The sequence below is a fragment of the Pogoniulus pusillus genome, chromosome 20, assembly GCF_015220805.1.
Source record: "Pogoniulus pusillus isolate bPogPus1 chromosome 20, bPogPus1.pri, whole genome shotgun sequence".
NCBI classification, from domain to species: Eukaryota; Metazoa; Chordata; class Aves; order Piciformes; family Lybiidae; genus Pogoniulus; species Pogoniulus pusillus.
Genome location: NC_087283.1, coordinates 10393992 through 10418265, shown reverse-complemented (window position 1 = coordinate 10418265; position 24274 = coordinate 10393992). Strand labels below are relative to the sequence as shown.

General features: G+C 53.3%; 1 protein-coding gene across 2 annotated transcripts in view; it reads left to right on the top strand.

Annotated features, from left to right (window-relative positions):
• The window catches only part of ANKRD11 (ankyrin repeat domain containing 11), a 168110-nt gene that overhangs the window by 120532 nt on the left and 23304 nt on the right, over nt 1-24274 (top strand). The window contains exons 1-3 of one of the 2 annotated variants that reach the window (XM_064160139.1): nt 6328-6423; nt 6523-6667; nt 15296-15434. In XM_064160139.1, the coding sequence (XP_064016209.1) occupies nt 6581-6667; nt 15296-15434 (226 nt within the window). In that variant the 5' untranslated portion in view covers nt 6328-6423; nt 6523-6580. Of the gene's footprint in view, nt 1-6327; nt 6424-6522; nt 6668-15295; nt 15435-24274 lie in introns of those variants that run through there. The other variant, XM_064160138.1, reaches the window with a different exon arrangement.

Sequence of the window (24274 nt, the reverse complement as noted above, 5' to 3'; positions counted from 1 at the left end):
AGAGCATGGATTGGCTCTCCGGTGCTTGCAGGCAAGTTGAGGTGCTGATCATGAGATGTGTAGGTCTGAAAGGCAAAGGAGAACCTGGTGAGGAACGTCTTTGATGATGGAGGGTGTCAGTAAAGCAGCACTGAACAGGATGCACATGGGCGGTGTGGGCTGGAGGTGTGACAGTGCAGCCCATTAGGGAGGTACACCATGGTCTGAGCGTGGACTCGGGAGATGCCACCCTGTTGCACAGCTCTGAGGTGGTCCCCTTTAGGGTGACAGACATCTTGGTGGAGGTGTGAGCAGGGTAATGGAGAAGGGCCTGGTTCAGCATTGTGAAAGAGCTCAAGTTCTAGTTTTCCCCCCATGCTTTCCTGTGCTGGGGTGAAGGATCAGATCTGGAGTGTGACCTGCAAAAGGTGCTTCTTTAAGAGAGTTCTCAAAGATTTCAGGACACTTGTTTGTCAGGGGTAGGGTCCTCAAGAGAGGCCCAAGATTGTAAAATGTCCATGTTTCCATCGAGCTTGTCCATATTCCAACCTTCTCAGACCAAAGAAAAGTGTTGGATTTGTGCAAGTAACATCTGCGCCTGTAATTGGAGCTTTTGGTAGCGGACAGGAGCCTCCAGCCAGCTTTCTTCTCTTGTCTGGTGTTAAAGAAGTCTACACAAGCTTTTTCTGCAAGCTGGCAGAACAGGGGCTGGCTGCAGTGTGCAGGTCTTGGGCTTGAGTTGATTCATTGTGGCTTCAGATGGAGATGGCAGGAACCTGGCTTCGTAGGGATGGGAGGGTTAAATTACTCCGTCTCCTTTGAGTTTGGTGATGAGGAATTTCTTCTCCTGTCAGGCATGGCCCTGATTTTGGCTGGCTGGGGCTGAGAACAAGCTCTGTCTGTGTGCATCTGTGCCTGTCCCAGTTTGCCTGTTGCCTTCACTAGCAGTCAGTCCTCGTGCAACTGGTCCTGTGCTGCCTCCCAAACCACTCAACTGGGCTGAGCATGGAGTCAGCAGCTGGCAGCATCCTCCTCCTCCTTCTCTTCTTCTTTCTCCTCTTCCTCCTCCTTCTGCAGCTCTCAGGGACCTTCCCATCCCTTTTGGGACCATTGCCTTTTGAGGTCCTCCCCAGAAACCTTTGATCTCAGTGTGTGGCTTTGGTCTGGTGTGCCCTGGGTGACAAAATCCATTTTCATCTGGTTCCTCACCCCAGCAAGGGTTGAGGAGAGGATGGGGCTGGGTGGGCATGGCTGGGGCTGGCCCAGCTGAGCTCTGCCATTCCCAGCCAGCCTCCTAGGCATGGTTTCAGCCCTGCTTCTGGTTGTACTCCCCTAAGTCCTGTTTTTTCCCGCTCCAGGAGGCTGCTCCGGGTGTTTTGGAGGTCTGTTGACCCCCTGTCTGCCAGTGCATGCTGTGGGGGGCAGCAGTGATCAGGAGGGCCCCCAGCCCAGGACTGCAGGGCTCTCCTCGTCCCCACCACCCATGGTGACCAGGGTTGGGTGCCATGTCCACTTTTCCAGCTCTCTCCCTGATGGCAAGGTCATGGGTGTGATACCTCAGGGATTAGGACCACCACAGCTGGGGACACTGTGGCCTTCCCTGGGGCTGTAGGCTGGAGCTGACCATCCCAAACCAGCCGGAACTGCTAAGCCCAGGCTGGCCACATCCCAGGGCAGATTCCCCCTCTCCAGAGCTGCTTTTCCAGGGGAGAGGTGTGGGACCAGGACCTTGCCAGTTGTAAAAGGGTGCTGCCAGCCTGATGGAGGCACTGGTGTGTCCTGGGAGGGTGGCAGGCACAGTGGGTCTGGCTGGTGGCCAGGGGTGAGCAGCTCCTGTGTTTTGCTGGAGGAGTGTTGAGGGGTTGTGTGCCGTTGAGCCTGCACTTAGTACTGTGCCGCAGGCACGGAGCCATCCGGGCCAAGGATCCGGTACTGGGCACTCATCAAGCCATGCCTTGAGTACCGGCTTCGGGTTTGTGCCGCTTCCTCCCAGGACACTGAGGTACTGGAGTGGGTCCAGATAAGGGCAACAAAGCTGATGAAGGGTCTGGAGAACAGGTCTGGTGAGGAGCAGCTGAGGGACCTGGGGTTGTTGAGCCTGGAGAAAAGGAGGCTGAGGAGAGACCTTCTGGCTCTCTACAACTGCCTGGAAGGAGACTGTAGTGAGCTGGGGTCTGCCTCTTCTCCCTAGAATCAGGTGATACAGTGAAAGGAAATGACCTTAAGCTACAGCAGGGGAGGTTTAAGTTGGATATGAGGAACAATTCCTTTACTGAGTGGTCAGATACTGGAATAGGTCATCCAGGGAGGATTCCAGGTGCTGGAATCGCCATCTCTGGAAGCGTTCACAAACTGTGTAGATGTGGCCTCTGGGGGCGTGATTTAGTGGGCATGGTGGTGCTGGGTTCATGGTTGGGCTTGGTGATCTTAGAGGTCTTTTCCAACCCTGATGATTTTATGGTTCTAAGGAGCTTAGTTAATTGTTTGCAAAATAGGAAGGGTGAGATTGCCTCCTGGTAGAGAGGTGAGGTGGAGAGAGGGTGTTGTGGAGAAGGAAGTGACTTGTCCAGCTCCCAGATCAGAAGGGATCAAAGCCACATTGTCATTCTACAGCCCTAGGTGTGCGGCGCTGAGCTGCTGGGCTGCCTCCCCTGTCAGCTGGCGCAGAGATGCTTCCTCCAACCTGGGAGTTTGTACCCTCTGCCTCTTATTAAACGTGCTGAAAAATGAAAGGGGGCCTGGGAGCGTTGTTGGTGATTGTTGTGCAAATGCAAAGCTCCTGCAGGCTGCCGAGCAGGCCAGGGCTGTGTTTACACGGAGAGGCAGCCAGCTTTCCAAGGGGAATGAGTCAGCGAGATGAACAGAAGGGGCGCGGAATTAATCTGGCATCCGTCTGGCCTCTTCTCAGCTAAACAGGTTTTTGAGGCTCCACATGAATAGGTACCAGCCCCGGCCCCAAAGAGCCACAAAGACTTGGGGAGGGGGCAGGATTCTGTCCGGAATAGATTGACAGAAGAGGAGGCTCAGAGGAGACCTTGCTGTCTGCAGCTCCCTGAAAGGAGGCTGTAGGGAGCTGGGACTTGATCTCCTTTCTCTACTAGCAGGTGATACAGTGAGAGCAAATGGCCTCAAGCTGCACCAAGGCAGGTTTAGGTTGGACATGAACAGTTTCTTTAGTGAAGGAGTGTTCAGGCTGCCCAAGGAGGTGGTGGAGTCACCATCCCTGGAGGTGTTAAAATCACACAGAGTGGCACGTGGGGACACGAGTTAGTGGGCATGGTGGTGCTGGGTTGATGTTGGACTTGATGGTCTCAGAGGCCTTTTCCAACCCAAACGATTCTGTGGTTCTCTCACAGCATGGGGGCTGTGGAACGGGGTTAGGGAGCTGCTGGAAACAGGGTGGGGTTAGTTACTGGGGTCAGTGGTGGGGAGCAGAGCCTGCCCTGCTGCCAGTGCTGTGGGTCCCTACGCTCTTGACTGGCAGAAGCGAAGCTGCTTGGGTTTAATACCCTTTACAAACCACAGTTCCCCTTGCCTGGCACATCAGCTGAATTTCCACCTCTTGGATTTGCAGTGAATATTGAAGTGAATCTGTTCAGGTGGGAAATTATGTTCTCCACACTGACCTTGTGCTCCTGCCTGCTCCTGCCTCCTCCCAGGCACTGCTTGTTTCATAGAGCCGTGGAATGGTTTGGGTGGGAAGAGACCTTTAAAGGTCAGCTAGTCCAAGCCCCTGCAGTCAGCAGGGACATCTGCAACTAGTTGCTCAGTGCCACAAACAACCTGACCTGGAATGGTTCCAGGGATGGGGCTTCTCCCATCTCTCTGGACAGCCGGGTCCAGTGTCTCACCACCTTCAGTGTGAAAAATACCTCCCTTGTAGCCAGTCTAAATCTCCCTCTTTCAGTTTAAACCATCAGCCCTCGTCCTGTTACACCAGGCCCTTCTAGAAAGTCTGAGTGGCCCTTTTGAGTACTGAAAGGCCAGGAGAAAAGTCTTCCTGGAGCCCTCTCTTCTCCTTTATCTGTGCTCTAATGAGCACCCATAGGTGAAACCAAGGGGAAGTAATTCTTCAGCTTCACAAATTGGTTACTGACAATGAGAGAGCTTCTTGAGGCTGGAAATAGCTGGAGCTGCTTCTAGGGGAAGCACTTGCAGCACCTGGGACCCTGTGGATGTGCATCATGGAGGGGGCACCTTGGGCTCTGGGGCAGAGCCTTCCGTGGAACATCACCAGTGCCAGGAGAGCCCTGCTGCTGTGAAATGGGATGTCTTGGCAGCTGGGGAATCCTGGCTGGGGGTGTGACACTAAGGACCAGACTGCTCCCTCTTGGCTTCAGGTTTTGTGAGCTCCAGCCTGGCTCAGTGGTGCTGTGCATGCCCAGGGCCGGCTGAGCTGCCTTTTTAAGGTGCTGATTTCAGTCAGAACCTTGTGGTGCTTGAACTCTGGCACTTGTGTTGGGCTGCAGGCCCTTCAAATGATGAAGAGCAGAAATTTGGAGACGTGGATTTCTTAGTCATTCCCATGCTCTGAGAAAAGACTTTCTTTTTTCATCTTCTCCTTATGGACTTGCTGGGTTGCTTTACTGGATTTTCTGTGCTTTCCCCTCTGGTTTTGCCTCCAAGCTGCAGTGATGAGGACTGATCAGCCTGCCACTTTAAATCCTTTTTGCTATTTTAGATCCTTTCCTGCTCCCACATCCACAAGGAAAGGATTGGAGGCTCCTGACTGGTGGTCCCCAAACTCAGCCCTGCATCGAGCAGGGGAACACTGTTCCTAAGCATGGGTAACCATCTAAGCCTCTGACTCTATGATCTTGAAGGTCTTCTCCAAGCAAAATGGTTCTGTGATCTTCTGGGCAAAGGAGCTGGGGTGGAGGATTAGCTGACTTGAAAAGTGCCATCTCCTGCTGGAAATGCCAGCCCTGGGAATGTCTCAGCACTGTCTGTGGCCACTACTTTGGTCTGGGAATTTCTGCTGCTGCAGGGCTGGGCTGGGGCCTGTGAATCCTTTTTTCTTTTTTTTTTTTCTTTTTTTAAACAAAAAATACCACAAACCAACCCAAAGGGCCCTCAAGCCTCTGAAGCTCAAACAAACCATCTCAATTCTGAAGGGATTTCCAGAAAGCCTCTAAGACAGAGGCTGATGAAAGCCCTGCGCTGGTGTTCCTCTAGCCTTTAACCCCCTGTCCTGCCCTCACCACAGGCACTGGCCTCTGCTGGTGCTGCCCAGGACATGGGTCAAGGTCCTTTCTGCTCCCTCCCCGAGCAATCAGGAGGTTTTGGCTCCTCTCCTCTGTTTTCTTTTTCCCTCCTCGCCCACAGAATTCCCATCTTGTGATGGAGCACTGCATGACTTTGTTCCTGGACAATTTCCTGCAATTGTGGCTCCGCAGGATCCTGGCTGCTGCTCTCAGAGGCTGGTGGGTGCAGCATGGAGCCTGTCAGGTGGCAGTAAGCTGGGGAAGAAGTTTCCATTCAGACCTGTTTCTGCCCCTCCAGCATCGGTGCAAGGAGCCCTTTGCTGTGGGGATTGGTGTGGGTCACTCCTTGGAGACAGGGAGTTGCATGGGTGGTTTTTAGCCTCTGATCTTGGGAGAGGAGGGGCTTTTTGTTCATCTACAAAAGGACTCGCCTGCCCTGGCTTCACCCAGTGCTTGTGCTCCCAGTTGCAGCTGGTGCTTTGCTGTGTTTCAGATGTCAGTTGTCTTTTCAGCCCTGTAACCAGGCAACCCATGGCAGGAGCAGGCAGCTCTTTGTTATTCTCCAAATTGTCTTACCTAGGCTAAGGCAGTGCCAGTGCTGGGGTGAGGAACCCGTGGCCAACCCCTCCGGGAGCACTGGGCCCCCTCAGTGCTTTCTGGTCTTGTCTCACGGTGGCAGTGTGTTCCAAAAGTGTCTTTTATACATAGGCTTTGTGGTATAGTGATGTGTGTCTCCTTTTCTGGAGAGATTCCAGACCCATCTGGACGTTGTGATCCTGGGCAGCCTGCTGTGGGTCACCCTTCTTTAGCAAGGGGTTGGAATGGATGATCTCTAGAGGGTTCTTTCCAACCCTCACCATGCTGGGATTCTGTGCATTGGTTCTGTGCCTGGGAATTCAGCCTGACAGACTGGGGGAGCAAGACTGTCCTTGCCCCAGATGTGTTTGAGGGTCCATCTTCATGTCCTCAAACCCTGCACAGAGCTGGAGGTGCAAGAAGCTTTGTGCAGGCTGACAGTGATGCTGTAGGTGTAGAATGTGAGGGATGTTGTTCTCTGTTTGGGCTTGATCCACTGTAGGCTTTTCCTTGCAGGGGAAACAAGTCATGTTCTTGCTGCAGGCCCCAGCTTGCCTCTCATGTGGAAGGTAGCCAAAGCCAGCAGAGGTTTTGCCCTTTCTGGGCTGTGGTGCATGGCATTTGGAGGTTCTCTGCCATCTTGGTGTTACCATGGCAGACTTTGGTAAGGGGTTACCCCCATGGGAAATGTTCCTGCTCTTCTGTCCCCCTGTCAAAAGGCCCTTTTGAGATGTCTGACTGCTCTTTTCCTCTCTCTACACAGACGGTTGATGATGAGGCGATGGCAGCATAAATGAAGATCAAGTAAGGAAGGCAGAACGATGCCCAAGGGTGGGTGTTCTAAAACACCACAGCCAGAAGATTTCTCTCTCAGCAACGACATGGTGGAGAAACAAACGGGGAAAAAGGTAGTGTTTGCTTCACTTGGCTACCTTCAGAGCTGCTGCCCCTTGGCTCTGGCGTCCTCAGGCTGCATCAGCATTTCACGGGGCAGGAGGTTGCTGTGGGCTGTGCTCTCTCTGGAGTCAGATCTCTGCATGGTGCTGGGCTCCCGTTTAGTCCTCAGTGCTGTGACGCTTCCCAGGAGGTGCTCTGGCTGTGTAGACCCAGCCTGGCCAAGCTGGGATGCTTTGGGAGATTCTCTTCTCGCCTGAGTGTTTTTAAGGCTCTTTGCAGTGATGGGTGATGCAGCGTTCTCCCAAGCACGGGCTGTGCAAGGGAGGAGTTTCTCCTCCTCCTCCTCCTCCAGCTGTAAATGCAGCGTCTGTGTCAGGCACAGCTGGTTTTGCTTCACCCAGAAGTCTGGGCTTAGAGAGTGAGGACTCAGATTGTGAGCTTCCCTGCTGAAGTTTACAGCTTCTGGGACTTCATTTGAGGTGTTCAGGTTTTGAGGTTACTGAGATGAAATCAGGGTTTGAGGGTAAATGAGTTCATACTTCTCATTTTGCTCATCTTTAGCTCTGCCTCCTCTCATTCAGTGTTTCTTCATCCTTCTGGTTGTTGCTGGTTTCCAGGAGAGTTGTGCAGATGTTACCTTTAAAGAAAAATCAAATCCTTCATTTGCTGTTTCTGCTCAGGAAACAGATCTCTGCCACTCTCCTTCCGTCTTGCCCCAGTTTCTCAGCATTCCCCCAGGAGTTTCAGCCAGACCCAAGAGCTGAAGCTGGGCTTGATAAGTACCACTGGTGCCACCTTGCTTGTTCTGTCCCCCCCACGCTGGTGATAGTGACTCCTCTTAGGACTGACTTCACATGATTGACAGAATTAGGAAAATTAGAACTAACAGGAAAATCCCAGGGAGAAATTTGGTTATTGAGTGGTGGGGGGCATCTGCCTGCTTCCCCCTCCTGTGTCACCACGTGTGCACGGCTCCAGATCAGAAGCTGTGCCCGGAGGTGGAGCACTGCACTTTGCTGAGACTTGTTGTAGGACAAAGACTGGGAGCAGGGCTGATGGAGGTGAAAGAGTTGCCCTGTTGCAAGGCCAGTGAGCTGGTGAGGGGTGTAGAGCACAAGGCTCACGAGGAGCAGCTGTGAGAACTGGGATTGCTCAGCTTGGAGAAAAGGAGGTTAAAGGGAGACCTTCTGGTTCTCTACAACTCCTTGAAAGGAGGTTGGAGCCTCATGGGGGTTGGTCTCTTCACCAGAGGAGGGCAAGAGGAAATGGCCTCAAATTGCCCCAGGGAAAGCTTAGGTTGCACATGAGGAAAAATTTCTTCCCCAGAAAGATTGTCAGGGCCTGGACTGGACTGCCCAGGGCAGTGGTGGTGTCCTCATCCCTGGAGGGTTTTCAAAGCTGCTTAGATATGATGCTGAGGGACATGGTTTAGTGGTGACCTGGCAGTGCTGGGTTAAGGGTTGGACTCGATGATCTGGGAGGTCTTTCCAACCTCTGTGATGCCATCATTCTGAGACACCAGCATTCACCCTGGCAGAGGAGGCAGAGCCCAGCAGCACAGGGTATACAACCACAGGGTTTTGTGTGCACTCCAGGAGGAGCATAACGTTGGTGAGGTGCTTCAGGAGGGAGAAGGTCACTTGTGGTGTGAACCAGGTCCCATTTTATTTCAGCACTGGCAGCAGCTCAAGGGCTGGGTGTTATTTACAGAGCAGGCTTGCTGGGGGGTGTGAGGCATGCTGGGAACTGGAATCAGCTCTGCTGGCTAAGTGGGACACAACCTCCTGCTTCCCATTCAGCGGTGTCCACGCAGACCTGTGGAGAGTGGAGTTGAGTAAGGTTCTTCCCTGTCCTTTCTGCTCACTGAGCTATGTTCTTCTCAACAGAGGGGAGGGTTGAGGGCTCCTGTCCTCTGGGGACTGAGAGCTGAGATCCAGCCAAAGGACACGGTGCAGCAGATGGCTCTGTTTTCCAGTTAGCACTGGAGCTGAGCTGGAGCAGTGACTCATGGTAAAAGCACTCAGTCCTCAGACCTCCTCCTCCCAGATTCTGTGGTTCCTGCCCTTCAAACCAGCCACTGCTTTTCATTTATCTCACCTTTGTCAACACTTGGAACGGCCTGAGCCTGGCACTTGGCACAAGCTGCTGGCAGAGGCTGGAGAAAACAGAGGGTGGCCAGGCAGAGCCCAAGCTGTGCTACACAGAGGGATGTGCACCCACCAGGGCTGCCTGAGATGGTGCATAGGGTGAGTGTGGCAAATCAGGAGCTGCATGGCCACCTCAGTGTTCTCTCAATGTGACCTTAATATCAGCAGTTGTTTTGACATTAAACAGCCTTAACACAGCATCAGAGGATTGTTTTGGTTGGAAGAGGCCTTTAAGATCACCAAGTCCAACTCTTAACCCAGCACTGCCAGGTCATCAGTAAACCATGTCCCTCAGCACCACCTCTCCACAGTTTTGAAACCTCTCCAGAGATGGGGGACTCACTGCCTTGAGCTGCCTGGGCCAGGCCCAGATAACCAGCCCTCAAGGGGAAGAAGTTGTTCCTCATGTCCAACCTGAACCTCCTCTGGCATGACTTAAGGCCATTTCCTTTCATCTTGTCACTTGTTCTTTGAAAGAAGAGACAGAGCCTCACTTGACTCCATCCTCCTTTCAGGGAGATGTAGAGAGTGAGAAGGTCTCCCCTCAGCTTCCTTTACTCCAGGCTAACAACTTCAGTTCCCCCAGCTGCTTCTTACAAGACCTATTCTCCAGCCCCTTCACCAGCTTTGCTACTCTTCCTTGAACCCACTCTAGCACCTTAAAGTCCTTCTTGAAGGGCCCAGATCTAAGCTTAGGATTTGAGATGTGGCCTCACCAGTGCCCAGTGCAGGGGGACGAACCCTGCCCAGCTCCTGCTGGCCACACATGGTGTTGGCTTTTTTGGCCACCTGGGCACAGTTGCAATCCAACACCCCGAGGTCCTTTTCCACCAGTTTCCAGACTCTGCCCCCAGCCTGGAACATTCATGGAGTCGTCATGACCTGTGGGGTGACTGTGACAAGCATGAGTCACATGTGTAGGCTCTGGAGCTCTGGGACTGGAGGTGAGAATGGTGCAGGACACTTCATAGTCCTGGTGTGGCAGTGGGCTGAGTTCTGCACTTGCAGGCGCTCCAGCAGGCTCTCTGGGAGGCTGCACTTTCTGCAGTGTCCTCCTGCTTTGTGGAAGTGAGCTGCTGCCTTCCAGCTGCAGAGCTGATTATTGGAGGGAACTCCTGCTGGCTCTCTGCTCTGTGCGCCTCCAGGGAAGCACAACCTTCCCATGGAACGTGTGAGATGTTGCTCCTGCTGATGCAGCCACTAGAACAAAGTGGCTCAAAGACCATTTCTCTGTTGTCCTCTGGCCAGCAGCATTAGATGCTTCTTCATCTGCTTTGCTGCTGTGACCGAGGAGCTGTTTCTCCCACAGCGACCGGTCGGGTCCTGCCAACCTTATATGGCTGCATGCAGCCTGCCCGGGGCGGGAGCTCGGCAGCGCTGGGGGCTCTGCTGGAGTGCAGTCTGAAGGGGTTTGTAAAAATACACATGCCATATATGAGTAATTCTCCTCTCTGGTGTAGATCCAGAGATGCCCAGAGCAGCAGCAGATTACTCATGGCTTAGGCTGAGCAGAGCTCTGCAGCAAGGCTCAGAGCAGTTGCGGAAACCATTTCCTGATGCGCTTGGGTCCGCTTGGTGCGTGGTCACCGCCTGTGCTCCAAGGGGCTGGCTCTTTGAAGGGGAATGCTCCCACTTGCTCAGTCCAAATCCTGGCTTTCCTGCAGTGGTTGAACTGGATGCTGAGCAGAACAGTGCCTGAGCCTGAAGCTTGCTTGTAGGAGCTGGCAGAAGGCATAAAAATGCTGCTTCTCCTCTCTCTTCGCCCAGTTTCAGGGCAGGCAGCAGAGTGCTGCTTTCGGTTCTTCGTGAAGCCTGTTGCACTGTCAGAGCTCTCTGTGCTGTGGGAGCGAGTGGCTCAACAGGGTCAAGTGCTGAGTTCTGCACTTAGGGCACAACAACTCGATGAAGGCTCCAGGGTGGGGACAGAGTGACTGGAAACTGTCCAGTACAAAAGGACCTAAGGGTGCTGGTTGGCAGCGGCTGAAGATGAGCCAGTCTCTGCCCAACAATATCCTGGCTTGGATCAGCAATAGTGTGACCAGCAGGACCAGGGCAGGGATTGGCCCCCTGTATTGGGCACTGATGAAAACACCTTGAGTACTGAGTTCACATTTGAGCTACTCACTCCAAGAAGGACATTGAGGTTCTGGAGCAGGTCCAGAGAAGAGCAGCAAAGCTGGTGAAGGGTCTAGAGCACAAGCCTTGTGAGAAGCAGCTGAGGGAACTGGAGCTGTTCAGCCTAGAGAAAAGGCGGCTGAGGAAAGATCTTTTGACTCTACAACTCCCTGAAAGGAGGCTGGAGCCAGGTGGGGGTTGGTCTCTCCTTTCAAAGAACAAACCATAGGACAAAAGGAAATGGTCTCATATTCCCCTAAACCTGGGGAGGTTTAGGTTGGACATGAGGGACAATTTCTTCCCCTTGAGGGTTGTCAAGGCCTGGCCCAGGCAGCTCAGGGCAGTGATGGAGTCCCCATCCCTGGAGGGGATTCAAAGCTGTGGTGCTGAAGGACATGGTTTAGTGGTGGTGACCTGGCAGTGCTGTCTGATGGTTGGATCCTAAAGGTCTCTTCCAATCAAAACAATTCTGTAAGTGCTGAGCTGTGCATCCAGCACAGATCCACCTGCCAGGATGTGAGGTAGATGCTGAGGAGTTGGTGTTTCAGTGGAGATGAGCAGCCCCTGGTCACCACAGGGCAGTATTTCTGACAACCCTCAGTGCCTGAGGCATGTGAGAATGAGGCTTCTCTTCCAGTTGACTCCATACTTCAGGCAGTTCATTGCAGGGTTGATCACAACAAGAATTCAGGCTTTTGGAAGCTTTGTGTGCACTTGGTGTGCTCTGGGGTTGGAAAGCCTTGGATGGAGTCAGATCTAGGGAATGCTGAGTTTGGTTTTCGCTGTCTGCAGTGCCTGGTAAAACTCTGTCTCCTTTGCAGCACAGGGTGAGAACCTCGCTCCTGCCCTGTGACTCCTGCCAGCACAGCCCTGTTCAGGAAGTGATCTGCTGCTGTTAATGCAGGGAAAGCCCCACTCCCGCAGTGTTTGCTTTCTGCAGCATGGGTTCTTCTGCCTGCAGCAACGGTTTGGTGTGCCCAGGGGCTTGGGTGGTGGGACCTTGGTCCTTCTAGGCTTCTCCTGCCAGGCTCCTAGGGATGGCTTGGTTTGTTGTTGCTTATTTTATCTGGAATCACAGAATCAAAGCCTGGTTTGCTTTGCAAGGGACCTTGTAAGGTCAGCTAGTCCAACCCTGATGCAGGAACATCTGCAGCTAGGACAGGTTGCTCAGAACCCCAAATAACCTGACCTGCAATGGTTCTAGGTTTGGGGCATCTCCCACCTCTCTGGGCAATCTGGGCCAGCTCAGTGGAAAAATGTCTTCCTTCTATCCAAGCTAAATCTCTCTCTGTATTAGCTTCAAGCCATCACCCCTTGTCCTGTCACAACAGGCCCTGCTAAAAAGTCTGTCCCCAGCTTTCTTCTCAGCCCCTTGAAGTAGTGGAAGGCCATGAGAAGGTGTCCCTGCAGCCTTCTCTTCTCCAGGCTGAACAACCCCAGTTCTCTTATCCTGTCCTCACACAGAGGGATTCCAGCCCTTGGCTGCCATTGCAACCTGAAATACTTTGAGCTCATTTTGGAGAACAAAGAGCTTCGGGGATTTCCACCACTGGTAATGCAAGTCTCTGCATAAGCAGCTGGGCTGTGAGTCAGGTTTGGTCGGGGTTGAAGTGAAGGCACAGCTCCAGCAGAGCTCTGGGCGGGCAGAGGCAATGGTTCAGAGTTTGTGTGTGGGCTCCGCAGCTCGCATGGACAGAGGAGGAGGAGGCTGCAGACACACGGCTCAGCCTGCAAGGCAAGCTGAGCTCGCTCAGCAGCAGAGCTGGGTGGGATCCTGTGCATGGCTCTGCCCTGCAAGATTTTGCATGGAGCAATACCCTGTTTTGGGTTTGCTCTGAGAAGCCAGTTTGGGACAGTGAGCTGCCCTAGCTGGAGCTCTGCATGAGGGGGCAAAGTCGCTTTTGTTTATGTGTGTCCCAAATGACCTGAGCAGAGGGATTTGGGTCTCTCCTGCCCATTAGAGGTCTGTGTTGTAGGAAGTCAGCTGAGCCCTTCCGTGTGCCACTTGCATGGCTTGTGTCAACCTCGCAGCTCACATGCAGCAGCTTCTAGGGGCCAGCTTGTGATGGGTTTGGGCTCCAGACCGTCATGGCTGACAGCAACCTGTGATGCATCCCTGAACTGCAGCAAGAGTAACTGTTGGTGGGTCAGTTAGTCACCGAGTAAATCTTACTAAGAATGTAACGTGACACTTGGGGATTTTCCTAAAGCCACCCTCTGCCGTCTCCTCCTTGCCAAAGCTTTTAGCAACACCTGCAGAGGGAGGGGAACCGGTTGCAGTGGCTGAGCCCTCAGCAGTATCCCCATCCCCAGGCTCACCTGCTCTCAGCAAGAGCTGTCCCAGCCTTCCAGAGCCCCCAGGCCGCCTTACTCGGGGATGTTCTTGCAAGTTTCTCTGCAGCCGCAATTAACTCAGGTTTCTTTCCTTTTGTGAAACCTGATTCCGATGAGTCTGAGCTCACTTCAGGTATGAGAAGACCTAAGAATGAGAACAGCTTTTGCTCAAGAAAAGGGCAGCGTTTTTCTCTACACGATCGGTTGGGCCTGATGATCTTAGAGGTCTTTTCCGACCTGAGTGATTCTGTGACTCTGTACAAAAGAGGAAGTAAAGCTCAAAGTAAGAAATGAAAGCACAGGTTACTTCCAGGAGTAAGTTCTGCACACTGCCTTCATTTCTCCGCCCTGTTTTCCCCACCAACAGCTGCAGGCGTCCCCAGCAGGTCACCGCTTTCCCGGGAGGATGTGGGGGTGCGGGGAGGAGGGAGCACAGTTAGCATCTTCCGTGCTCCAATTAGTTTAAAAGGTTCTCGTTGTGCTCCTGTACAAATTAATCTTCAAAGCAGCGCCGGCCCCGCCGCCGCTTCCCTCTTTCCTTGCTCTTGCCTTGTGCTGAGTTTCCTGGGCGAGCGGCCGGGAGCGCCGGGCGGCTGCAGCCCCAGCCCTGCCCGAGCCTGCCCCACGCCGCCCTCCGCACCGCCGCTGCCGCCGCGCTGCGCCCGCTGCCCTGCCCGGGAAGGGTGCTCTGACCTCATTCCTCTGCTCTGCCGCTCCCCCAGCACGGAGCTTTTCAACAGCCTTGCAATAACTTTCTGGAATAAGTTGTATGTGTACCTGTCCTCCACTGCTTCTCTGGGCTTGCAGCGTTCGTAGGCTTGCACTGATCCTATGAGGACAGGCTGGGAGAGTTGGGGCTCTGCAGCCTCGAGAAGAGAAGGCTTCCACGACACTTTCTCGTAGCCTTCCAGTGTCTGAAGGGGGCCAGCAGGAGAGCTGGGGAGGGACTACTTACGAAGTCTTGCAGTGACAGGACAAGGGGTAAGGGATTTAAACCGGCAGAGGGGAGATTTAAACTGCATGTTAGGAAGAAGTTCTTTACAGTGAGGGTTGCCCGTGGAGGTGTGGAGACTCCTTCCCTGGAGGTGTTCAAGGCTAAGTTAGAGGAGGCCTTGAGCAACCTGTTCTAGTGGGAGGTGTCCCTGCCAATGGCAGGGGTTTGGAACTGGATGATCTTTGAGGTCCCTTCCAGCCTAAACCATCCTTTGATTCTAAAACTGTGTCCAGTTCTGGCTCCCCAGTTCAAGAGAGACCAGGAACTGCTGAAGAGAGTCCAGCAGTGGGCCAGGAAGTTGCTGAGAAAAGTGGAATATCTCTGTGAGGAGGAAAGGCTGAGAGACCTGGGACTGTTCAGCCTGGAGGAGAGCAGCCTGAGAGGGGATCTGATCAATGCTGAGCAAGAGCTAAAGGGTGGGGGGGCAAGAGGATGGGGCTGGGCTGAGTTTCAGTAGTGCCCAGTGGCAGGACAAAAGACAAGGGGCAGTGGTCACAGACTGGAACCCAGGAGGTTCTGTCTGAACAGGAGGAGAAAATTCTTGGCCGTGAGGGTGCTGGAGCTCACCACCCTCACACCAAAAAATTTTCTCCTCCTGTTCAGATGGAATTCCCCGGGTTCCAGTTTGTGCCTTTTGTACCTTGTCCTGTCTCTTGCCACCACTGAAAAGAGCCCTGCCTCATCCTGAGAAACCTTTCCCAACTGATGAGGATCAGAAACACTTGAGTTCCTCCAGCCTGCCTGTCCCCATGCTCATGGCCAGGCACATTCCCAGCTTCACTCAAGATGTTGGCTCTGGTTTGCACATCAGTTAGTTGCAGGTTTGGCACCAAGTGCCAGCCTTGGTTGGCCTCACTCTTCTCTGGGGGTATTTTATCACTTTACCTTGATGGAGCCTCTGTTCTGCAGGGCACTAATCCATGCTGCTGAGGAAACCCGTAGTAGAAAGAAGAGGACGAGTGCTGTGTGAGGCTGGTGCAGGACTTTTGGGGGTTAAGGAGGCACAGGCTGGGGAAGGCTCTTGTTGATGTGGTCTCCTCTTTTTCTAGGATAAAGATAAAGTTTCTCTAACCAAGACTCCAAAGTTGGACCGGAGCGATGGCGGCAAAGAGGTGAAGGAGCGAGCGACCAAGCGGAAGTTGCCTTTCACTGTTGGAACAAATGGAGATCAAAAAGACTCGGATACAGGTACAGAAATTCCACCTTCTGGACACGAGTGGTGGGGAGCACGCTGTGCCCAGTATCCAGACAGTCTCTGCTGGGGTGCTGCATCCAATTTCCTGCAGCTTTTAACTGAAGGAAGAGGCACGAGGACAAGAGGATAACTGCCGTGGGGTGCGCTACACATCTGCCGCTGAGTGGATTACAGCTCTTATGTTCTTAGGGATATTTAACAAGACCAAGAGGTGGCCCTGTGAGGAGACACCCCCTTCTTTGGCTGTTGCTCTGATCTCCTTTGCTTCTAACTAGCCCAGCTGATGAACTGATACCTCTCTAGTCGTGTTTGTTGATTTGGAGCTTTCAACTCACAGTTCTTTGCTGTCTTTGAGCGATTCTTTCCAATTGGTGTGTGCACAGGCACTGTCAAACAAAGGTACAGCTGACTGGAGGCCATTCTGAAGGGCTGGAGATCTGACTCTCTGGTGATGTGGCCATCTGGGTCTGTTTCAGTGTTTAGGTTGGATCTTTAGGGCTGACGTGGTTAGTCCTCAGGACTAGAAGGATGCTAAGGTGACCTCTTTGCCTCTGTTTTTGGGTCTGATAAGATTGCTTTGGTGATTACAGTGTGACTGAGCAGTACATTCTCAGCACACACCTGGTTTCTGGGAAGTGTTGGTGTTGCTGAGAGTGTTTCAAGGCTGTGTCATGGCCAGGCAGGTCACATCTTGTGGCAGAAGAGTTGTTGGTACATGTGACTCTTTCCCACCACAGCCCCACTTAGCTACAGAGACGCGGAATGGGCTGTTGGATTTGTAAAGAAGGGGGAAGAGATGTCTCAGAGCTTTGACATAGAGAAAACGATGGTGTTTGGTTGGAAGGGACTTTGCTGTGCCTTTGTGGGCAGAGATTTCTGTTGGTCCTTCCTAGGAGACCTGAACTTGGAAACAGTTCTGGTCAGGTATGGGTCAAGAATTGTACAAAGAGATAAAATGGGCTAAACATTGGGAATGTGCTTTGAAAAGGTAGGAAGGCTGGATTTGCTGTGAGTGGCTGGGGAGCTTGGCTGCAGGACGTGGTGCATCAGCTTCAGCGAGCTGTTGGCTCAGAACTTGTCAGGTCATGTTCCTAAAGGTCACCAGTGCCTGCTCACGCAGCCACCACAGCAGTGAGGGCTGTGGCAGAGGCAAGGATTCGGGTCCTGGGGCTGGCCCAGCATTTCTGTAGGTTTCTGCATGTGGAGGAGTGATTTTGGCAGCTGCTGAAGTCCCTGCCCAGGGAGGAAGTTTGAAAACATGAACTGATGTCCTGAGAAGACAGCTTGTATCAGTTGCCCTTCACAGGGTGAAGGGTGGTAGCAGGGTGCTCCTGGCATGCAGAGGGCCGAGGACATCCCAGGATTAATTAACTTGGCTTTGTGATTGTGGTCCCCAGTTACTGAGGAGCAGATGAGGTCACAGCCCAGCATCGGAGATCTTCATGTGCTCATGATTCCTGGTGCTGTGGTGTCTCCCAGTGAATTAAGGAGGGAGGGTGGCCAGGGCAAGGCAAAACTGGGAGGTTCTGGAGTCACCATGCCTGGAAGTGTTCAAAAACCATGCTGATATGGCACTATGGGACATGATTTAATGGCCGTGGTGGTGTTGGATTGACAGCTGGACTTGTTCTTAGAGGTCTTTTCCAATCTTAATGATTCAGTGTGTCTGTGAAATTAAGCAGAAGCAGCAGGGTGGAGAGAACTGAGTGCTGGGAAGAGGCTGCACCTGCTGTGTGTGCAGGGGGGCAGTAGCACAGCCCAGGAGACATGCCCAGCACATGACCTTCACCTTTCCCCTCTGCTTTCAGCAGCTGTGTGGCTCTTATCTCCAAACAGCTCTTCCTCTTCAGAGCTCGTCCTTCCTGGGGAAGCTGTGCAGGCAGCAGAGCTGAGCTGAGAGGCCACAGCAGCCCAGTTGCTGCTGTGCAAACAGGACAACTGGAGGCCTGGAGGTGGTCAGTGCACTCAAAGATGCATTTAAAGACAAACTGGGCTCCTTAAAGACTGGGAAGGTGTAGGCGAGTCTCTAGCAACCTGTTTGGTGGAGATTGAGGAGAGGAAGTGACTCAGCTGCTGGGGAGGAGATAGCAGCAGGAGCTGCAGATAAATGCACAGAAAGAGTCAAGCTGATACTTAGCAGGAGCCTGTTTCTCTTCTCCAAGATCTTTTACTCCCGGAATCAGATGCATGAGATGGGAGAAGCTAGCTTGGATCAGCAACAGTGTTGCAGCAAGAGGATGTGACCAGAATCTTCTCAGTGGTGCCCGGCAACAGGCTCAAACTGAAACTCAGGAGGTTCTACCTGAACAGGAGGAGAATTTCTTCACTCTGAGAGTGCTGGAGCCTGGAGCAGGCAGACCAGAAAGGTTGTCCAACTCCCCTGCTAAAGCAGGGTCACCCATAGTGTGTTGACCAGGATCACAATGTCCAGATGGGTTTAAAGTTCTCTCCAGAGAAGACTGCAGCAGCTCTTTGGGGAGCCTACTTCAAGGCTGCAGTGCCCTCAGTGCAAATAAGTTTCTCCATTCAAATGGAACCTCCTGCATTCCAGTTTGTGCCCAGTGCCCCTTGTCCTGTTGCTGGGCACCACTGAGAAAAGTTTGGGTCCATCCTCTTGCCCTCCACCCTTCAGGTATTGATAAGCATTGGTAAGATCTCCATGGATCAAGGCTGCTGGGGGCAGAGATCTGCCCCAGTCCTTGGCTCATGCTGCAGTGGGGCATTACCCCTGCCCTCCCTTTCCCCCTGCTCTTGCAGCACCCTCCTTGTGCTGCCAGCAGTGCTGGTGTGGTTAGAAAGGCAGTGAGTGATTCCAGCCTTCATTTGCAGCCTGATCCTGAGCAAGCCCTCCCAGCACCACTCCAGATTTGTTCCCTATGGATGTGGGTTCATTCCCTGTGGAGACACAGGCCTGGCGTGGGCTGCAGGAGGTGCCTCTGGCCGATGCTGCTTTAAAGGCTTTCGTTTGGGTGCAGTAGTTTCAGTGCTAAATCTCCTGTAATTATCTCCTTCAAAATGATTTCTGGAGCAACAGTTCTGGCTCTGGAGTTTCTGAGGTACCTCAGCAGTCACAGACCCAGTGAGTCTGACCAGGAACTGTCTTTAGGAAGGAAAAAAAAAAACCTGGCATGAAACTGTGAGGCTCCAGACTCTGCACATCACAGATCCAGCACTGCAGGAGCAGCATCTCTCTGCCTGAGACTTCTCCATCCTTCTCCTTCCACTCGTGCAGCATCTCCCCACATCCACAGTTGCTGCCAAGATCCTACCTGCTGCCTGACAGCCACTGTGCAAGCTCAGCTGGTCCTTTTCCCCACTATTTGAGCAGCTCCTGATGCTTGCTGCAGCTCCTCGTTTGGGTGCTGTGCTGAGACAAGGGCAGGCATAGAAAAAAAAAAACAACCCGGGAATAGCAGGAATTTGCAGGACTAAGAAGCACAGAGAGGAACATCCTGCAGAGGTGGCAGGGAGAAGGGCACCGCTCTGCTGGGGAGGTGTTGGCAGAGGTGGGCACGGGCGGCTGGCATGGAGCTGGGCACAGCAGCACCCTCACGCTGCTGGTGGCTGCGGCGCTGAGCCGCGGCTGAGTCATGAGGCTGACTCAACGGCAGCAGACCCGGCACGGAGCCCAGCGGCTGCTCTGCTGCGCCACGGCCTGCCTGCTGCAGCAGGGAATGCCGCTCGAAGGTCAGCTCCGGAGCACACCAACACCCAGTATCTTCCCTGGTGCTGCAGGCACTCTCCTCAGCTGGGTGCCTCCTTGTCACTTGCACTTGCTGAGCAGTAGAGGTCTTTCCCAACCTGTGTAGTTCTGTGAGTCCCTTGGCTTTTCCAGGATTTTAATTGTCATCAGGGAGAGTTGGGTGTTAATGCAGGTCTAGAGCACTGTGCCTGCCATAGTGAGACCATATCTGGAGTCCTGAGTCTAGTTGTGAGCTCCCAGTTCAGGAGAAACAGGGGACTGCTGGAGAGAGTCTGGTAGTGGCTACAAAGATGCTGAGGGGCCTGGAGCATCTCTGTGAGGAGGAAAGGCTGAGAGACCTGGAGGTGTTTAGCCTGGAGAAGAGCAGCCTGAGAGGGGATCTGATCAATGCTCTGCAAGAGCCAGAGTGGGAGGCAATAGGGTGAGGCCAGACTCTTGCCAGTGGTGCTCAGTGAAAAGACAAGGGGAGGGTTCCATGTGAACAGGAGAAGCTTCTTTGGTGTGAGGATGCTGGAGCAGGCTGCCCAGAGAAATTGTGGAGCATCCTGTTCTGGAGAGATTCCAAACCCACCTGGACCCTGGGATCCTGGGCAAGCTGCTGTGGGTGACCCTGTTTCAGCAGGGCACTTGTACTAGGTGATCTCCAGAGGTCCCTTCCAACCCACACCATGACAGGATTCTGGGATTCTGTCAGTTAGTTTTGGCCTCTGGGCGCCAGAAGGACCTGACCAAGGCTGTGTCAAAGCTGTGGGTCTGTAGTGGTGCTGGGTGCCCTCTTAACCTTGCTGGGTGCAGAAGGTTTGTCTCCTCAGAGGACTTGCTTAGGAGAAGTTAGAAGCACACTGGAGTTTGTTTTACCTTTGCCAAGTTGCTGCTGGGTTTTTTGTGCCTCCAGCCCCTCAACTTCTCCTGTTGCTTCTTGGGCTTGTGGATATAATGCAGGTGACAAACCAGATGCTTCACTTGTGTGAAATTCCCCAAACACCAGAGAAATTCTAATTTTGATGGGTTTTGTCATGGAGACTTCTGTGTCTTTGGCATCTCTGACCCTAAGCCTCTCCAAGGAGAGAGCAGTAGAAAGTAGAGGAGGTTGAATGTAGCTGAAGATACCACGGAAGGAGATCTTTAGTGAGTTGGATGCTGTTTGAACCTAGTGCTGGTCAGCAGTAGCTGGCAGCCCCTGTTCTCCTTGGGATGGGAGTGGTGACCAGAGTGTGGTTTACATCATTGTGGCTTCTGGTCATGGGATTTCTTAGCATCTCTGTGTCCTTTTGTTGTTGCTGCTGCCACAGCTGTTTGAGTTGAGCCAAATGTCACGGCAGGCTGTGCTGCCGTGGCTAGGTAGGCAGTGATGGTGGTGCCTCTGGTGGAGGTGAGTGACCTGCCATGGTGAAGAGCAGGAGGAGAATCCTGTTCTGGAGCTGGCAAAGATCAGCTTCCAGCAAAGGCATCATCAGCATCTGGCTTCTTGGCTTGTGATCATCTCAGCTGGACAGGGTCGGGGGAGAGTGACTGTGGATGGGGAGGAGAAATGGAAAATGTGGCCTGAGATCCCAACAGGGCCTGCAGCAAAGGTGAAGGTCCTTCAGCTGTTGGTCCTTGAGCTGTTCTGACTCCTGCTTTGAAACAAGAAATAAAAACTGTGCCTGCTCTTATGTTCTTGAATGATAGAGTAAGCTGGTGGAGCTGCTTCCTGCCCTCAGCCCTCTTGTGTTCCAAATACCTTGCCCTCTCTCATCACCCTTCCCAACTGCCTGTCACACTCTACTGATGTTTGGAGGGGGTGCTGGTGATCCCCAGTTGCTCAGAGCTCCAGATAGGCTGACCTGGAATGGTTCCAGGGGTGAAACATCTCCCATCTCTCTGAGCAGCCTGAGACAGGATCTCACCACCCTCAGCGTAGAGAATTTCTTCCTTCAATCTAAATCTCCCTCTTTTAGTTTCAACCTATCACCCCATGTCCTGTCACAGCAGATCCTCCTAAGAAGTCTGTTCCCAGCTTTCTGATCAACCCCTTCAAGCACTGGAAGTCCACCAGATCTCCCAGGAACCTGCTTTTCTCTGGGCTAAACAACCCCAACTCTCTCAGCCTGGCCTCACAGCAGAGGGGTTCCAGCCCTTGCATCATTGCTGTGGCCTCCTGGCCCTGCTCCAGCAGCTCCTGTGCTGCGGACCCCAGAGCTGGACCCAGCACTGCAGGTGGGGTCTCAGAGAGCAGACCCGAGGGGCAGAATCCCCTCCCTCCACCTGCTGCTCACACTGCTGGCAGTGAGCCCAGGCCGCAGCTGGGGCTGGGCTGGGAGAGCACAGTGCTGCCACATGTGGGCTTTTCAGTGGGTCCAGCTTTATTCGGGGAGGTGCTGCTGGGACTGGGTATGGTTAGCAGGAGCTTGCCTGGGAGCTTGAAACTTCGGCTGCTCCACAGCCTCCTTCGTGCTAATCCCCTGAGTATGTTCTGTGACACTAATTAGTCGACTGGAAAACGCTGGCTGAATCAGCTGACCTAAGCCGTGGTCCTCTCCTGGAGCTGGCTCTGGGGTTGGGAGTGTGCTGGGGGACATTCCATGGGAACGGGCTCGTTAAGTCACAAGTTGTGGAGCTGGTGAGAGGGAATCCGTGAGAAGCAAATCTCTCTGGCAGCTTCATTACCAACTGCATCTGCTGCCCAAACCCACCCGTTCGTGCCCCTTTTCCCTGGCTGGCTTGGCTCTACTGCGTGCAGCTGGGGACTCTGCTGGGCCCCGCTGCATCAGGCTTTTCTTTGCTCCTATCACTTGAGTCCTTTGACTAAAATAGTCAAGAAACTGTTCTCACCTAGCAACCGAGCAGAGAGTGAATGTCGGAGCTGCTCCCTTCTGAACTGGGCTCCATAAAGCCGGTACAGTGTGGCCAGCCTGGCAAGCACCACCCTCCACATCCCCCTGAGAACCTCCCTGGCTGCAGCAGCCATCTGGGAAGGGCTGTGCTGAAAAGCAGGTCGCTTTATGATGGGAGCTGCCATAAATTTCCCTCCTCCCCCAGCCCCTCATCACCTCCTTAACATGCAGAATGAGAGGCTGCAGTGTGCTGTGTCTCTGTGAACCAAAAAAATCTATCAATGATGGCTTTTTCCTTCATCCAGGAGCTTTTATCCACGCTGTCTGCAGTGGCCTGCTCCCAGGAGGACTGGCTGGGTGGGTGAACCCAGCCTTCCTCCCCTCAGCCTCCCTCCTCCACCTCTTTCTGTTTGTTGGGAATTGGAATGTTTGGACCTAAAAATTGGTGTCTCGTTTAACACAGAGATGGTTGTTTCTGATCTCAGCCTCTCAGCTCCTTATCACAGGGGATTGTTGGCCAGTGGCCACTCTGGCGAGAAGATGCTCCACACATCTTTGCACAGCTGTGTTATCTGCAGGGCTCAGGCAAACCTCCCCTTTTGGCCAGACACTGGATCAGGCTGCCCAGGGAGGTGGTGGAGTCCCTGGAGGGGTTCAGAAAACATGTAGCCATGGCACTTCAGGACATGGTTTAGTGGGCACAGTGGTGTTGGATTGGCTCTCCAACCTTAATGACTCTGTGATTCTATCGCACAGCTCTCTGGCCAAATCATGCCTTTAAAACCACTATAGCCACTGGGGTCAGGGCCTGTGAGTCCTCTGTTCCCAGGGAGCAGTGGTGAGGCTCATGGGCTCAGCTCCATGGCCAGGGACCTGATGTGGGTATAAACAGACTTGTTCCTCCTACCAGCACCTCTCCTCTGCTGACATCTCCACCATCCTTTCACCTTAGTCGTGCAGGATGAAGTCTAGGTCAGGACCCTCTGCATCCTTTAGACTGGGAAGCAGGAGCAGCTCAGGGTGTTTTGTCACTGTTCTGGTGAAGGAGACCCTGCTACAACTTCTCCTCTCATTTTCCTTGTTGGTTTCCTATCCTTTACTTGGCTGACACAGCAGCTCTGCTGTCTGCCCCACAGCTCTGCAGCATGTCCATGATCCACGGTGCATCTTCCACCTCCTCACTGCACTGCCTGCAGGTGCAGCTCTCCAGCCCAAGCACACCATGTTCCTGTGCTCTGTGGTGGTCTTCATGCTATCATGCCAATTCCCTTGGACCCTTCTCAGCATGCTCTTCACAGCCTCCTGCTCTCTTACCTTCTGTTCTTCCTGGATGCCCTCTCTTGTTGATCTGCCTGTGCTGTTGTGCTGCTTGCCGTCTCACACCACTGCTGCTGCTCTCCTGGGTGCTTCTCTTTCAATTCTGGGATGCCCACAGAGTCTCAGGATGTAGTCATATCATGCTGCCTTTCAACTCAAGGAATCATAGAATGGGTTGGGTTGGAAGCAACCATAAAGACCATCTAATTCCAGCGTGAGTTGGGACACCTCCCGCTAGACCAGGTTGCTCAAGGCATCGACCATCCGGGCCTCAGAACAGCTCCAGGGAGAGAATCATGACTCAGACATGGTCAGTCTGCCTTGCTGCATGTCTGCAGATGCCCTCTGAGCATCCAGGTGTGCTGGGGCTCGGGGCTGCCCACACTGGGGCTAGACCTGTTTTCCCCTGCTCGGAGCCGCCACTCTCCAGAAGGTTTCGTGCCCTACAACTTCTGCAGTAACAATGAGTCACTCTTATGCATGCCAGGCTGTGGCTGGGGACAGCAAGAGGCTGGTGTGCGTCCCTGGGGGGTGCAGTGCAGGCTCGATTGCTGCCTGTGCCCTTCTCATTTATTCTCATTGATCTTTTGTTTGGCTGCTTGCTCGGCAGAGCAGCAGCAGCAGATGCTGAGGAGCCGAGAGCCTGTTCCTCCACACAGCGCTCGGCCGTGCAGCTCCAGCTGCTTATTTGGGAATGGTATTTCTCCTCAGGGTCCCTCCTTCTTCTGCCTGTGGTGTCCTGTCAGAGCAGCTCCAACGGATGATTTTGGCATAGCTACATGCTCAGCCTCCTCCACAGCTCTAGTGTGGAGCTCCTATCTCCACAACCTGACGGTGCATACTGAGAGCTCGAGAAAGGTTCTTCCAACAACAACATTTTATCTTCCCTTCCCTGCCTCATAGAATCATAGAATGATAAGGGTTGGAAGGAACCTCTGGAGATCATCTAGTCTAAGACTCCTGCTAAAGCAGGGTCACCCACAGCAGGCTGCCCAGG